The sequence below is a fragment of the Lepeophtheirus salmonis genome, chromosome 3 (genome assembly GCF_016086655.4).
Source record: "Lepeophtheirus salmonis chromosome 3, UVic_Lsal_1.4, whole genome shotgun sequence".
In the NCBI taxonomy this organism is placed as follows: domain Eukaryota; kingdom Metazoa; phylum Arthropoda; class Copepoda; order Siphonostomatoida; family Caligidae; genus Lepeophtheirus; species Lepeophtheirus salmonis.
This window is the reverse complement of record NC_052133.2, coordinates 479,107-493,968: the sequence shown is the minus strand read 5'-3', so window position 1 is coordinate 493,968 and position 14,862 is coordinate 479,107. Positions and strand designations below refer to the sequence as shown.

Genomic DNA, 14,862 nt, shown 5'->3' with positions numbered 1-14,862 from the left:
TCCAGAGAAGTTCGTAAGGGATGGGGTGAAAAAAATGAATTTGTTTTGGGCTAGGAAAAATGATCGCTATGAAAGAAAAACAGGGAAAACAGACATTTAAAATTTTTGATAAGGATTTATTTTATAAAAAAAATAGTAATTCGACCAAACTAAGCAGCAGTGCTTTTGAAATGCTTTCAAAAAATTGGAAACCCGAAAAATAGTCCTTGGGACATCCCAGTCTTCTGATCCTCTCTTAATGTTCTGGTCAAGAGATATTGCCACTTTGTTCCCCATTCACTAATATAATTTATAATTGTTAATATAAAATGACAGGTTTCTATTTAGGAAACAAACTTTTTAAATGGCAGAAGTGTATAAAGTATGTTGTAGAAAGCAGGAACATTTTTTCTAGTTGACAATCTTAACATAATTTTTATCTTCCTTAGCTGTAGTTATTATTATCCCAATCTTGAAGACAAAACATCTATGGATAAAGAGTATAAACTTGTACGTGTGATCATGAAAGTGAGAGTAACAATAAGGGTTGTCTCGTGGAGTTATCCTTGTAAGTGTAAGTTTTTGTAGGACTGAGAGTGAAATTGAGGATCGACATCATTGTAATTCAAGCCTATATGTCCTTGCTATATCCTAATACGAACGTACAAGCCGCGTATTAATAAGTACGCGCCCTGAAATAAGTCCTGTAAATAAATAAAGTATATTTTTCTTAATGTTCTATCAAAACATGAAATAAATTAGCATTATTTGTATTTAATTGAACATCTTAATTGGAACAATATTAATATTATTACGTATTAGAGCGAAAAAAGAATATATATATTTTTTCCAACTTCTTTGCAATAGTAACATGCAGACTTCGTCTTAGTTACATAGATGACATAATATTTCCATACATCATAGCAGAAATCCTCTTTAGTATACTGTAGATATGTGCTAAAGCATGGTATTGGGCCTTCATGATAATGAAGGGATGACGAGAAACAGCTCCTAATGAATTAAACTTATGTCATTGTGGCTTGGCGTTTATCGTTGTTCAAGAAGTAGTTATGCTCAGTACACTTTCTTTGTTCTGACCTATATTTACGTTGTACACCATAATATAATTAGAGCTTCGTGCGTTTTTCTCTTTTATAATGACCCACGTATCCAAAAGGCTCTGAATTCAAGTAGTTGGATCCAATGTAGACTAATTCAAAGTAATTTCAAGCAATTATACACAAATCATTGCCAATAAATACTGTTTGAATAGCTCCTTTGACTATCTTGTTCATATAAGATTACTTTGAAGATCCAGATTATTAAACTTCATTCTCCTAAATGTCCCGGTAAACTAAGGATCCAAAACAGTCTATGAGAGCTAACGAAGTAAAAAGATTATTCCATACTATCTTATGATCAGCTTTTAACTAATCTATGCTGATTCCGGATGCCCTAATCATATATAAAGAGCTTTATAAATATTATTAATTAAAAACAATTGAATAAAACCATTTGTGGACTGAGAATCAGTCCACAAATGAATACTTTGATGATAAGGAGAAAAAGTTTATAAAATGATCATATATAACTATAAAAAACTGCTTCTATTTTTCATCGTGTACTTTAAAGTACGTAACAAGTTCAAAGTTGAATTTAAACGTCTTTTTTTTATATAATTTATATTATACTTTATCATTGTAATACTGTACAAGGAATAATGGAGTAGAACTGTCTTAACATATTTAAATTTACAACAAACAAACAAATAAATGTATAAAATATTCTTAATATGTTTATTTATAATTTTTTTTAATAATATTAGCCTTTACCACTTCATATTGCATCAAAATAATGCTACAATTACCCATAAAAATGTAATTTTAAGGAAGTACAGGGTTATGTTCTTTACTTACAATTATTTAGTCGAAATTATTTTTATAGAGTTTCTGTTTCATTGTTTAACAAACTGAGAATGTTGAATAGGCTAGTGTTTTTTTTACTATGTTTTTTCGCGTAAATTTCAAAAATGTAATTTTCAAAAAATTAGGATGCCCTAAACTATTTCAATTTCACTTTAAAAATGAAGGAAAATGCTTTTTTTTCTCTATATTTCCCTGTACTAACTTCATTTATTTAATTTATAGATATTCATATATTATATGTATTGTCCTTGATGTGGAGAGTTCAATATGAAGAAATTTTAGTGATGGAATTATTCTAGGCTAGTTATTTGTTAACTTTAAAAAGAAAAATACACATTAATTTTGATACTGTTTTGTTTGGAGAATACTTAAAAACACATACTTTTAGTTATTATGCATATCTGTTGATGCAATCAGTTTGTTTATTTTGATTCTAAATATCTAATAAGAGAAAAGAAATATGGCTTAATTACGACCTTTATAATCAAATCGTAAGCTTACTTAACTTAATTTAAAGTGAGTTTACGATTTCTTCTTATTTGAACTCTTCACATCAAGGACAATGTATATTTTTGTAAATTACATTTTTGAAATCTACGTGAAAAAACACATTAAAAAATACAACTATTTCAAATTTTTGAACAAATGAAAAGTAAGAACCAGTTTAATGTTGAATATGCAATAAAAGCTGATGATGAATCGTACTTTTTTCATTGGAAAATGATAATGGTAATTATTTACAGATTATAATCAGTTATATTTTTTGTCACTCTTAATATTAGGTTAAAAATATTCCTATTAATTTCTAATCAAGTATCTGAAAAGCTGTTGGAATCCTCATTATCACTTTCATGATACACTTCATCTTCCTAAATTAGGAAATTGTACGCATACTATGGAAATTACAAATACCAACGAGATGTTTATCTCGAATCTCTGATATATGAATAATATTCTGACATATAATTGAATAAACTTAAGTCAACTTATTAGAAATTTGACACTACCCATGGATTCTAAAATAAATAAATATAATTCCACTCGTAACTTAATATAAAAAAAATAGGGTAAATAAATAAATTGAAGTGGATTTCAAGTTAAAAAATAAAACATTTAATGTGACTATCTTGATATCACCATATATGCATTAAATATTAAAAAGAATAGTCAAATTTATTAGTATGAGTCTAATGCAGCAATGCTTGTAGATGCACAACAAAATATTAAAACATCAATATTTCCCTACATTGTAAGATTAACCCTTCAATACATGAATCTTAATTTGTTAGTGGAAAAAAAAAAATTAACTTATAATCACTTCATAATTGATCTAATATGTTATGTAGATAAATTTAGTCCATAGGACTGAACATAAGTAGGCTCATTTATTATGATTTCACCATTTTTATTCTGATATGTTTGAAGAAAAAATCAAGTACTTAAGACATAATTTGTCAAAATTCGTTATGTGATATATACCTTTTGGACGCCATGCATTGAAGGGTTCGTAGTATTTAGATTTTTATAAATTGTATGAAAATAAATTTTTGATAGATGTCATCGTTACCTTTATTTTGGGAGCTAGAAAGTAATTGTAGTAGGTCAAAACGTCGACCGTACAGAATGTCGACCGCATAATATTACATTTCAAAATACGAAAAACAGTTTCTACAACATTTCACTCCAGACATTTCCTAACCAAGATATTTACACCCCCGAAATTCGGGATGTTTTTATGTATCACCGGGTCCCAAAAAGGGGCAAACCCCACCACCGTCAGATAAGTTACCTTCAAATGCCACTCCCAACACCTCAATTTATATTCAGGAAGTTGAGGCTACTATCAGGTAGCGACTGTTCCCAAACGAGATGAAACCCAAAACAGTCTCAAATTTTGGTTGGCCTTCAGGGGGTAAATATAAGTAGTAGCGGTGGATTAAACCTATTTTGGGGCCCGGTAGCACCCCCAAACATCCTCAACCTTTGATATTTAAATTAGGGACTGTGACGGGCTCTTATAGGTTGCTTAAATAGGAGTATTAGGTTTCATCTCATTTTGGGACCAAACTGTACCGAAAACTGCAACACATTTGGGGGTAATTAGGGCTTATGAGGGGATCTTAGTGGTTGCTTAAATAGTGGTGGTGGTTTTTATCCCATTTTGGGTTCTGGAGGTTCCCCACAACACCCCCAACATTGGGAGTGTAAATGAGGGGTTATGAGAGGCTCTTAGTGGTTGCTTAATCAGTGCCAGTGGGTTGTATACCACTTTGGAACACGGTGGTATCCAAAAACAACCTAACATTGGGGTTTTATAAAGAGATTGGGAGGGGCCCTTACTTGTAGTTTATATAGGAGTGGTCGTATTGGGGGTATATTTCGGGTGGGAAATATCTGAATTGGATATACTGCAATACCATTTGGAGAAACACCTTATTTTATATTCCACGGTCAACATTATGTCGGTCGACGTTTTGTCTGGTCGACGTTTTGTCTATTCTACGTTTTGTCCATTCAACGTTTTGTCAGTCGACGTTCTGTGTGTCAACGTTTTATCCACGCTCCGAAAGTAATTATTTCTCGAAGAAATTGTATTGACTTTAGTCCAATCTAATCCTCATCCAAAACGACATGAGCTCTTCCCTTTATTCGTGAGTAATTCATTGGTCACTAAGGAAACATATTCTGATGCTACAGATAAAGTTCTAAAAAGGCTATTTAATGTTTGTCATGGCCTTGAAGACCAAAAAAATTGTTACCAGAACCGTTTCTGGAGCCTTAAAAACCTACATGAAAAATTTCAGGAAATTCATACCTTGCATTGGCGGTGATTGAAGGACAAACATGCACACACAGAGACATTCCCATTTAATAGTATATAAATAAATTAATAAAACTTAACATCACACAAAATATGATTTATTATTTGCAATTTAAATACATACAATTTACATGATATATATATATATTTTAAATAAAACGAAAAACATATTTTGAATAAATATAACTCAACATCCTATCAAGTCTCCTCGAGCTCCAGAAAACAATTTTTTTGTTTTGTGTATAGAATAACCTTCCCCATTATATGAACCCCTCCCCCCGCAAAAAAAAAAAAAAAATGTGACCCCTGTCTTAGCTGTAACAGGCTTAAAAGAGGCACTCGTGCAAAGTTTCAGCCTCTTAGTCCCAACGGAGTCGGCACCCATAAAGGACACACACACACAAACTGTATTATATACAGGGTGAGGCAGCAAAACGTGGAGATTCGAGAGATGGATTTAGAAATACATGAATAATTTTATATTTTCAATAATAGCCAAAAAATTATGTTAAAAAAACATGTAGACAAGGTTATTGTAAAACTTTTTTCACTCTATAAAACCACCTTAAATTTCAATCTCAGCCTTTACACGTCACCTGTTAGCCATGCAGGAGTTGATGACGGACTCCTCTGACAAGTTATCCTATACAGCCACTATGGAGGACTTTAGTGAGTCCACATTTGGATGTGAGTTCCTGTTCGTTTCCCTCTCCAAAGTGCCCCATATAGATAAGTATCTCTTTGGACCAGAATCGAGCCATGTGATCTGTGCAGAACTTTTGGCACTTAGCGGACGTGTGAGAGGGGCGCCGCCCTGATTCCACGCGTAGTTACCCTTAAGTTACTTTGTCTTCAGCCATGGAAAGATGGTGTACCTAAGCGCCTTATAGTAGGCCTCCTGGCCTAATTTTTGTCCTGTCTTGAAAAAGAATGGAAGTATCTTCTTTCCATCAGAGGCCACAACGCCGAGTACCATTCCTTGGGCCGTATATTTGGTGTGGTAAATCCCTTGGCCCTCTTCTTTTGTTTCCGCAAGCCAGCAGTCGTTCCAATGGTTGTGGAATTGATCGACTGTGGAAATCTTCTTGTTCGAGAAAATTGACCCATTTGCCTTGATCTGCGTGAAGATTTTCTTGAACCTATCGAGGCTCCTAGCTTTCATGCCCTCTATCAGAAGGTGGCTTGTGTTCTTGTGAATGAAACTTATCCCAATAATGATCATAAAATCCCTGTAGTCAAGATGAATGGAACTAGATTAGTCAAGAGCTTTACTTTAATCAATAGTACTATATGTATAGAGTTGACATGTTTGTAAGCAAAAAAAGGGTGCAAGGAGAAGGCAGGATCGATACATATGGTACTACTGAATTAAGCCGCTTGTTCATATTGGCTATCTGTTACAAGATTTTCGGGAGAGAAAATGAATTACTTCTATAAAGAGAAGAACCTTCCACATTTAAAATAGAATTAAAGAAGGGAAAATATTATAATTATATTTAAATTTATATATCTTTACTCATTTTAAACAATTTACACCCAAGATAAGGGAGAATTCTTGCTTCAGAGGGGCATTTCAACGCCACAACGAAGTATGAAATAATGAAATAAAAACAAGACAAAGTACACGAAACATCCATTTTTCCTTTTCTAATTTTTAAAGATACTCTTTTCATTACAAACATATCAACTCTACATATGTCCCAATCCGCCCTCTTCTTGCGGTTACTATGAGGCAAGAACAGTGATTTTCACTTCATCATGATCCAGGATGTGTCAGAAGGAGAGGGTATGGTAAGGCAAACCACTAGTAGATTCGAGGAGGTACTCAAACGTCGGGTCATTGGAGAGCACAAGGAAATGAGAGTTGTAAGCGAGGAAAACTGTGATGCTCAGTACATTTATTGTATGGCAAAACCTTACCTCAAAAATAAACTGAAAAAAGTCCCCCAAACATCATTATTTAGTCAGTCATACCAACTGCTATTTATCTTTTAACCACTCCCACAGTATGCCATTTTTTTATATGTATTATATATATATGTATGGTGACCGAAGGTTACACCCTATGCCTTGGGAAATTTCACCCTCATACATATATTTTAGCATAAATGTATCTTCCACATATAATTTAAGGTCTTCCTTTACTTTAAGTCCTTTGTAATTAATTATGAAATTATGGCCCTTTGAAGTAATTAGTATGAAATACATTTTGTTTCTTATTATAATGAATTCGAACTATTTCTTTCCTCTGTACTTTAGCTGCAGGAAGATTCACTGATGGCGATCTGTTGGTTCACTAAGAATTTCATGATGCGATTCCTAACCTGCCAGATCTGTTGTGCTCATTATTGGTAGGGATCCTTCTCGAAGTACATCCCATCAGTGAGCTTCTTGACTTCATCTTATGACGTTATATTTATTTATAATGTTGTCTTCCCCTTTTTTTCAGGAGTACTATTGTTAATCAAGAAGTAAGTTCGAACTCATTATAAAATGGTGTAACATTCATGTTTGATATTTTTCATTTTAAAATGGAGTTAAATGTACTCATTTTACACTAATGAATGCCAAAATGCATTAGAAATGACTTTAAGTGGGGTGAGACGCATTTTAAACTTTAAATTATGGCTCAATTATGGCATGAGGGCGAAACTTCCGCAGGACGAAACTTCCCAGTGCGAAACTTTCCAGGACAGAACTTCCCAGGCCTTAGCTTCAGGGATAGAACCATTGCTTCACGATGATATTACCCCAACGTTTTTGTCCGCAACCTTTTTACAACAATCATTTTACAGGACACCATTGATACTACATAAATTTAAAAAGTTCTGACTATATCAATTTTAAAAGTTCTGACTATATCAATTTTAAAAGTTCTGACTATATCAAAAAGTTCTGACTATATCAATTTTAAAAGTTCTGACTATATCAATTTTAAAATTCATATAGGCTGAACTAAAGCATTAAACCAAGTTGCACATCAAAGGCTAATGTGAATCTTAGCGGGGAAAAAATATATTGGTCAAAATTTACTCTTTTTGTCCGCTAGAGGTATTATTATTTCAAGCATTTTGGAGAATCATTTCCTGTTCCCTCGTGAATAAGTCAAGTTCTGTACTGTAATTTTACTTAATTAATTATTCATATACTTTTGCTTGAATAATTATGGAAAGGGAATTATGATTCAAAAGGATTTTCACATACAGAATGGTCAGTAGGTTTCCAATTAGGAAGATATTTAAGATTTGATATCCATTTTTTTCTTCTTGCACCTTCTTTTGGATTATTTTTTTAATAGGAAATTTAAAAAAGCAAACGTTTCCTATAAGCTTTTGGAATTTGACTCAGTTCTATTTTTGCATCATCGCACACTACATTGACCCATTATTTTGGAGTAATTTGTTTCAAATTTGCTGTATAATAATATGTAAATATAAAATATTTAAGACAGTAATAAATTATATTCGTATTATTATTACTTATTCAAACTTATTAATCCTACGTAGTACGTAAAATAATAAATCAATCTATATCGGTTTCATATAGAGTCCGATCTAAACGGATTCTATAATAGATAAATTGTTAATGACATTATATGTGTTCAAAATTATGAGCATCAATCTACAATAACGTCACATGGAATTAAATCTGTTGTATAAATTATATTTGTACAACTCTTAAATCAGTATAGGGAAGGAAATTGATTCATAGATCGAGACTGAAAAAAATCAGGTTATTGCATCTACGGACTAAAATTGGGTCTGGATGGAAATATTAGTCCAGAATAAATCATTTAAGACCAAATGGGGGGAGGGTCAGTGATGCTAATCGGTAGTATTTTGACCATATTTAAAAAAGATCTACAAAAATCAACATGGTAACCCTGACAATTTGAAGAATCTTTTGGAGGAAAACAGCTTAAATAAACAAGGACAAAAGGCAAGAATTACTCCGATTTCGATTCTCAATTTTACTTTTAGTCCAATATGGATATACAATTATAACTCTTCAACAAATCCTTAGGGTTAATCTCCGTCTTGTATGAACACACGCAAATATTCAATCCGTTTTCGTATATATCACTGATAGGCAAGGTTGTGCCTTTATCGGTCTAGCGGTTCAATGGGAATCGACAAAGTTGAACCGAGACCGCAATATATTGCTTATCGGTCTCGGTTCTTGTGCTTTTGTTCCTATATAGAATCTTTGAATAAATTTATAATAAATATATTATAAATAAATTATCCTGTATCAGTGTTTTCAAATGTGTGTTGTTTTTTTTTTACTTTGCCAGGGTGATACAGTTGTATCTGAGTTCCAAATAGCTCTGGGCTTCAGACGGTTTGAATAAAAGAGGTATGGGGTTGGGTAGATTATGGATCAAGGTACACTACTAAGCTTGTCGGGCCCCTATAATATGATAACTATAATATTTCTTAAGCCAAGACACCCCCCTACACGAATATATTTTTAGGTGACCCCCTTTATACAAAACATGTGCACTATGTTTGTGTAGACTGAAAGCAATCCTATATTCTGCATCTCAACCGCCCCCCTAGTCTCCCCTCACGGCTCCTACTTTGAAAACCATTGTCTTAAGCAACCTTAATTTTCGGGGCACCTAATGGAACTTGGGCACAACGCACTCTGCGTATAAGGTAGCTGCGGCCCTGTTTCTATCTAATATTATTTCCAGGGGCCGAATTTTCTAGCGACGCCTCTTGTTTTAAGTGCCTGTTACCAAACTAAGCATGAATAAAAAAGAGACCGAATAACGGAACCGAGACTGAAACCGAAACCGTTGAAATGAAAAAACCAACATCGGGACCGATAGAACCGCTGAACCGAAATAGGGCATCACCTTAATGATAGGTTGTATGTAGTAGAACAGGAAGTGTACTCCTCATTAATTAAATAATAATGAAAGCAGCTTAGAAAAAGAAAATTTTTCTCATCAGGTTGCCAACCGCAAAAAAAAACAAAAAAGCCAGGATTTGTACTAGAATTGAAGATCGACATCGCTGGAATTCCTGTCTATATCATTGCTAGATAATGAATGGCGTTTTTGTTTATTTCCTTCATCGGGTAGCTGCTCACAGCTCATTTAATGAAACGTCACTAAAACCAGGGATGCGGAGTCGGACTCGTTGCCTCTTTTTTGTGGAGTCGGAGTTGAAATTTTTTTTAACAAATCGACGTTTTATATTTTTAGAATTTCTGATAACAAGTGTAAGTCCTTTTTGGACTTAAATGACAATTGATTAAATCAAATAAAAACATGAGAAATATCTAGTAATGGATGTATAGAAAAGTTTATTTTCACCTTTAAAAATTTACTCTAAAATTTTAGCTTTTTAATGTGTACAATTATCATTGTCGACTTTGTATTCTCTTTTTGTCTTGAGATATTCTCTGGGCAGTTGAAAGATAGATTTGAATCCGACCATGTACTTCTTCATATAACTGAAAATATAATGAAATAAATATTAAGTAGAAGTACATATATATATACTGTCAGCATACTTTTTTATAAACCTCATCACTAGAATGTTCTCTCAATTCGAGAAGTAAATGATCAAGGGCAGTGTAGGGTAACCATACGGGAGCTGAATTTGCTTCTAACATGGATTCAATCCCGAAATATTCTTTGCCTTTACCTAATACAGCATTAACATATTCAATAGCCAAATAAGCAGCATCCTCTAAGTATCCATGAATAAGATACAACCTAAGAAGTTCGGCGGTATTCCTTTTCTTGTACTCATTAACAATCCATGTAGGTATTAAGGCTCCGAGACTAAAAAGTCTCATAACAATTGCTTTATGAATGGAGGTCATACCCCGACTTTCAAGTCGTTCCACAATATTTTGAAGCAATTTCCATGCTGCATCTACACATGAACCACTGCGAACATCCGCTCCGGATGGATTATTTTCAGCAATCCAGTCCCATGCAGATTCATTTTTAATCTGTGAGAGTCTCACACACCTTGATGCAAGTCCTTCTACAATGGGTCTAAAGTCCAAATTGAATAAACTACTAATTTGGATAGCATCTTCAAACAAATTGGATGCAATAAGGACACTGACTGTTTCCCCTGGAGAAAGACCGGGTCTGGCATAAGATATATCCTTATTTAGGAGCTTCAATCTCGCACAAGACAGTTCAAATTCTTTTTTAATATCTTTCATTTCCAATACTTCTAATTTTGGTTTTAAATGATCACTCAAGATAATTTCTTGGCCATCAACATCATGTTTTGGACTTGCGGATTGATATGGTGATGCCAAAACGGGTTTAATAATCCAGGCATAGTCTTGATTCACCTGAAATATATATATTCAAAATGAGGGAGAAAATTCATAATCATTTTTTTAACAAAATAATTCCTTACCAACTTCAAACAATTAATGGAAGACAAATAGCATTGAATCTGTTTTTTTAGACCATTTTTCGTAAAAACCTCGGTACCCAATCTCATTCCACATTCATACATTACATATGCGGCTAAAATGATGAAACAAAGACATTATTTTATGAATAAAACAAGAAGCTTAAAGATGTACCTTTTCGATAATTATCCTTCATGACATGGAAAGAGTAGAGAAAATCGTAGTAATTATTAACCGTCAAATCCACAGACCTAGCTCTGGATTCAATGATCATCTCTAACTCTTCGAGCATATCAATAAATGGATAGCAGGCTAATTGCCGCAATTGCTTTCGATCAAACAAAGTTACAACAAACTGTCTAAGAGAGTCCTTACGTCTGGATTTGTCTGGATTAGCAACCATTGCATCATAAGCTTCATCATTGTGTCCCAATTTGAGATGATAGGAAAACAATATATAGCAAAGAGTAGCCTTAACATAAAAGAGACAGAGGGGCAATATATAAGTAAATGCTTATGGGTTGAATATAAAGGAACTTACTCTATCAGGATCATTTTGATCACAAATCGCCATGGCAGTTTCAGCAAGTTTAATGACAAAGTCCGAATATCCACATTGTTCAAATTGTTGGATGACCTTCAAGAAGTACAGGACGATCAAACGCTCTTGATCTACGTCGTTGTCATTCTTGAAAAGTTGGGAGTAAAGAAACGGATCAGATGTAATTCCACCAGCTGCTTGAATCATCCAATCACATGCCTTTTCTGGTTCTCCCATATATAAAAGAGCAGCTCCTAACAGATACAGACGCGAATGTGAATTCCAATCGCACCATGTGCTAAGTAACCGTGTATACTCTTGTATTTGCATATATTGGCATGCAGAGAGAAGGAACTCTGGAAGAGTAGCGACAGCACATTTTGGCCATAACAATTGAGCAGAAATGTTAACTAATGGCAGTAAGACAGAATGCCAAGGCTTCGAGGACACCGTATCTGATGTGAGCAATGACCTCGCTTTTCTACCCGGACCATTCAAAAAAAGCTCTGCTAAAGTCAATGAGCAAGTAAGACTCATTCTTGCTAACTGGGGTCCACATGGATCAAAGGAAGAACTCTCCGTGGATAATACATTCATTTGACGGAGGCCTTGTTCTCTAGGAAATGAAATGCAGAATATTAAATAGATAAAAAATAAAATATGATAAGTCGTTAGAGGTCTTACAGTGAATTTGGTGGTGGAGGAGTAACTGTGGTCTCATTAAGCCAAAGAAGAATAAAATAACAGTGCACCATGACCACAGATCTTGGCAAAAAAGTAGAGTGAATCATCACGAAAGCTTTTGGAGAAATCCCCATAGTAGAGCCACAAGTTAAAATAAGTTGTAGCAAAATAATGAGATCTCGAGCAAGATGGAAGCGTATTCTGGTTGTTTGGTGAAGGGATTCAGCAACAATACTTATACCCATAGGTGATGAAAATACGACAGAGGTTTTTTCAAAGATTCCATCAGAATGTGAAACTATTCCGTTGTCCAGTTCGGATATCCGAATAAGAATTTCAAGAGCTTTACCAATATCCTTCACTTGTTGAAGACGAGCAGATAGCTCTTGAGTAAAATTTAAGTTGGGGTGATCCTCATCGCCAACCAATATGGCAGTAGCACAGGCCTCAGCAACTTTTTCCGGACTAACAAGCAAGTGAAGAGAATTAAAAAATTCATCACTCATCATGTCTGTCACCACAGAACTCACTAAGCTTATGGCTCGCATCAAACTAATGACATCTTGGGCAAGTGCAACATCCTCACACAGGACTTGCGTGTCATAGAACAAGTCCTCAGCATCCACTGAAATAATTCCGTTTTTGAGTACTAAATGTTCGAGGGCATCTACACTTCGAACAAAACTGATACAACTCTTTTTCACGATACAAACCATTCCACTATGTGAATCACAGACTAGACCCATAGGTTTTAACCCTGCTTGATGATATTGTGTTGCACATGAATAAAACCTTGCCCATGCACTATGCGATAAAGCGATATATTCCTCGTCAGATATTTCATAATCCGTTACTTGATTTTGAATCTCTGCTTCTACAGCAGCACAAACTTCCTCACGTAATCGCGCGATAGATATATATTCGTTCATTAATGTATTATTCAAACATCGTCTATATATCTAAAAAAAAATAATAATAAAGCAAATAAGAAGTCAATGAATAAAAATATCACAATTGAAGAACCTACTCCAATAGTTTTGGTAAGAGTCTGTATAGAGAATCTTCCTGGGTGAAAAAGTTGCTTCAAATAAGCTTGTCGAGGATCAAATTCTTCACTTCCCACATTAAAATCTGGATTCAATGTATCTTCTAAAACGACATTATTCCATCCACCATGAGAGGATTCAGAATCAAAATGACTTTTGATACTCGCATATCGAAGCACATTTTCTCCACCAGGACTCGTCCAAAGGGCAGTAATATGAGACTTGGATACAGTGAAGTCGACAAGATCATACTCGGGTGCGTATATTGTGGCGACATGATCAAAAGAAAATTGGCCCGCATTACGAGTTGGTTTAAAGATACAAAATTGAGAATGTTCTGAAAAACAGAGAAAGACGGCCAGAGTCAAATGCTTTCCTCCTGAGTGAACCTTTTTGAGGATATGATTTTGTGTTCCTTGTTCTAGAGATTGTTCTACGGTATATTGGAGAATGTCTGTGACTGTAATACACTCATAGGTGGAAGCTGACCACATACGGAGTTTATGATCATTACAAAGTCCAAAAATGTAGTAGTCTGTGAGAAGAGGATGAATAATGAGGGAAACGACGGAAGCTTCCGTTGATTTGAAGGAGAGAGTTCCTAAGAGACGTCCAAGATAGGAGGTGCTCTTGATGGAGTTGACAGAGACAATCCCTGGCATATTCCCTAAGCGAACCAGTGTCATTTGCCCACTGGGATTAGCGAGGACAAAGATGGATTCATCTTGGAGTGTATGAAAGGATGCTGAAGAGGATGGGAGTGGCCCTGTCCCCATTTGGGTCAGGAGATGAAAATGATCCTTGGCTGTTCTGGCAGAGGCGGATACAAAGATGGATGTCTCCGGATCCACAAGTTGATCTGGATGAGAAAACACCATTTTATGAACGGAGCTCACAGTGCTCACCAGGATGATGAGGGAGTCGTACGTTTCGTGAATGGAGAGCCCTTCCAGGAGCGGCGTATCCTGGAACTTGAACTTAACTTTATTAGAGTGGAGCAAGGTGTCGAGGGAGTATTCCGTGAGTTCCAGTTCATCATGGACTGTTCTCCAAATTATGAATCGGTTATTAGCGGCATTGGCATAAGCAAAGCCTCCAGCAGTATCCGGGAGTTTCACGTCCTGGAGCGTACTTTGACTCCCTCCTGTGTCGATGAAAAACTCACGGCATTCCTCAGGGATGGTCTGATTCGGAGTCACTTCCCTCATTCCCATCAAAACCGGCGAATTCTCCATCCTTTTAATATTAATTAAACGTTCTAATAATTCCTCTTTTTTATTTACATCAAATCCCGCTTCTTTCGATACTCTTCGGCCTGCGTGCAGCTGTTGATGAGCACGCCTCGCTTTTTCAAATCAACAAAAAGACGGTGTATTTTCATTTCAGCTGTTTTCTTTTATTGTCATAATAAGTTGACTCCCGAGTGATTTGAAGTAGCTGACTTTACATATTATGAACTCAAAAAGGCATTGC

General features: G+C 34.9%; 1 protein-coding gene and 1 long non-coding RNA gene across 3 annotated transcripts; both read right to left on the bottom strand.

Moving 5' to 3' along the window:
• Positions 1 to 95: 95 nt before the first annotated feature.
• On the bottom strand, positions 96 to 2,115 carry LOC121115449 (uncharacterized). Of its 2 annotated transcripts, none has more exons than XR_005863511.2 (4): positions 1,896 to 2,115; positions 795 to 1,434; positions 337 to 683; positions 96 to 279 (listed from the first exon to the last, which is right to left on the bottom strand). It is a non-coding gene; the product is annotated as an uncharacterized lncRNA (long non-coding RNA). The 2 variants fall into 2 exon arrangements; XR_005863510.2 differs by having other exon boundaries at positions 897 to 1,434; positions 1,896 to 2,114.
• Positions 2,116 to 10,021: 7,906 nt separating this feature from the next.
• Positions 10,022 to 14,773, bottom strand: Nup160 (nuclear pore complex protein Nup160). Its single transcript, XM_040708508.2, has 7 exons — positions 13,371 to 14,773; positions 12,344 to 13,302; positions 11,660 to 12,275; positions 11,293 to 11,590; positions 11,121 to 11,233; positions 10,249 to 11,052; positions 10,022 to 10,188 (listed from the first exon to the last, which is right to left on the bottom strand). Exons 1-7 carry the CDS (start codon positions 14,622 to 14,624, stop codon positions 10,096 to 10,098), a joined length of 4,137 nt encoding a protein of 1,378 aa, XP_040564442.1. The 5' UTR covers positions 14,625 to 14,773; the 3' UTR covers positions 10,022 to 10,095.
• Positions 14,774 to 14,862: the final 89 nt, after the last annotated feature.

Bases quoted from the DNA above. Each gene is read 5' to 3' on its own strand.
- Nup160 (XM_040708508.2), bottom strand. From the start codon at position 14,624: ATGGAGAATTCGCCGGTTTTGATGGGAATGAGGGAAGTGACTCCGAAT. The intron at 12,276-12,343 runs GTAAGACCTCTA...TTCATTTCCTAG, and splicing joins CCTCCACCACCAAATTCACT to AGAACAAGGCCTCCGTCAAA. The intron at 10,189-10,248 runs GTATGCTGACAG...TTATATTTTCAG, and splicing joins GTGATGAGGTTTATAAAAAA to TTATATGAAGAAGTACATGG.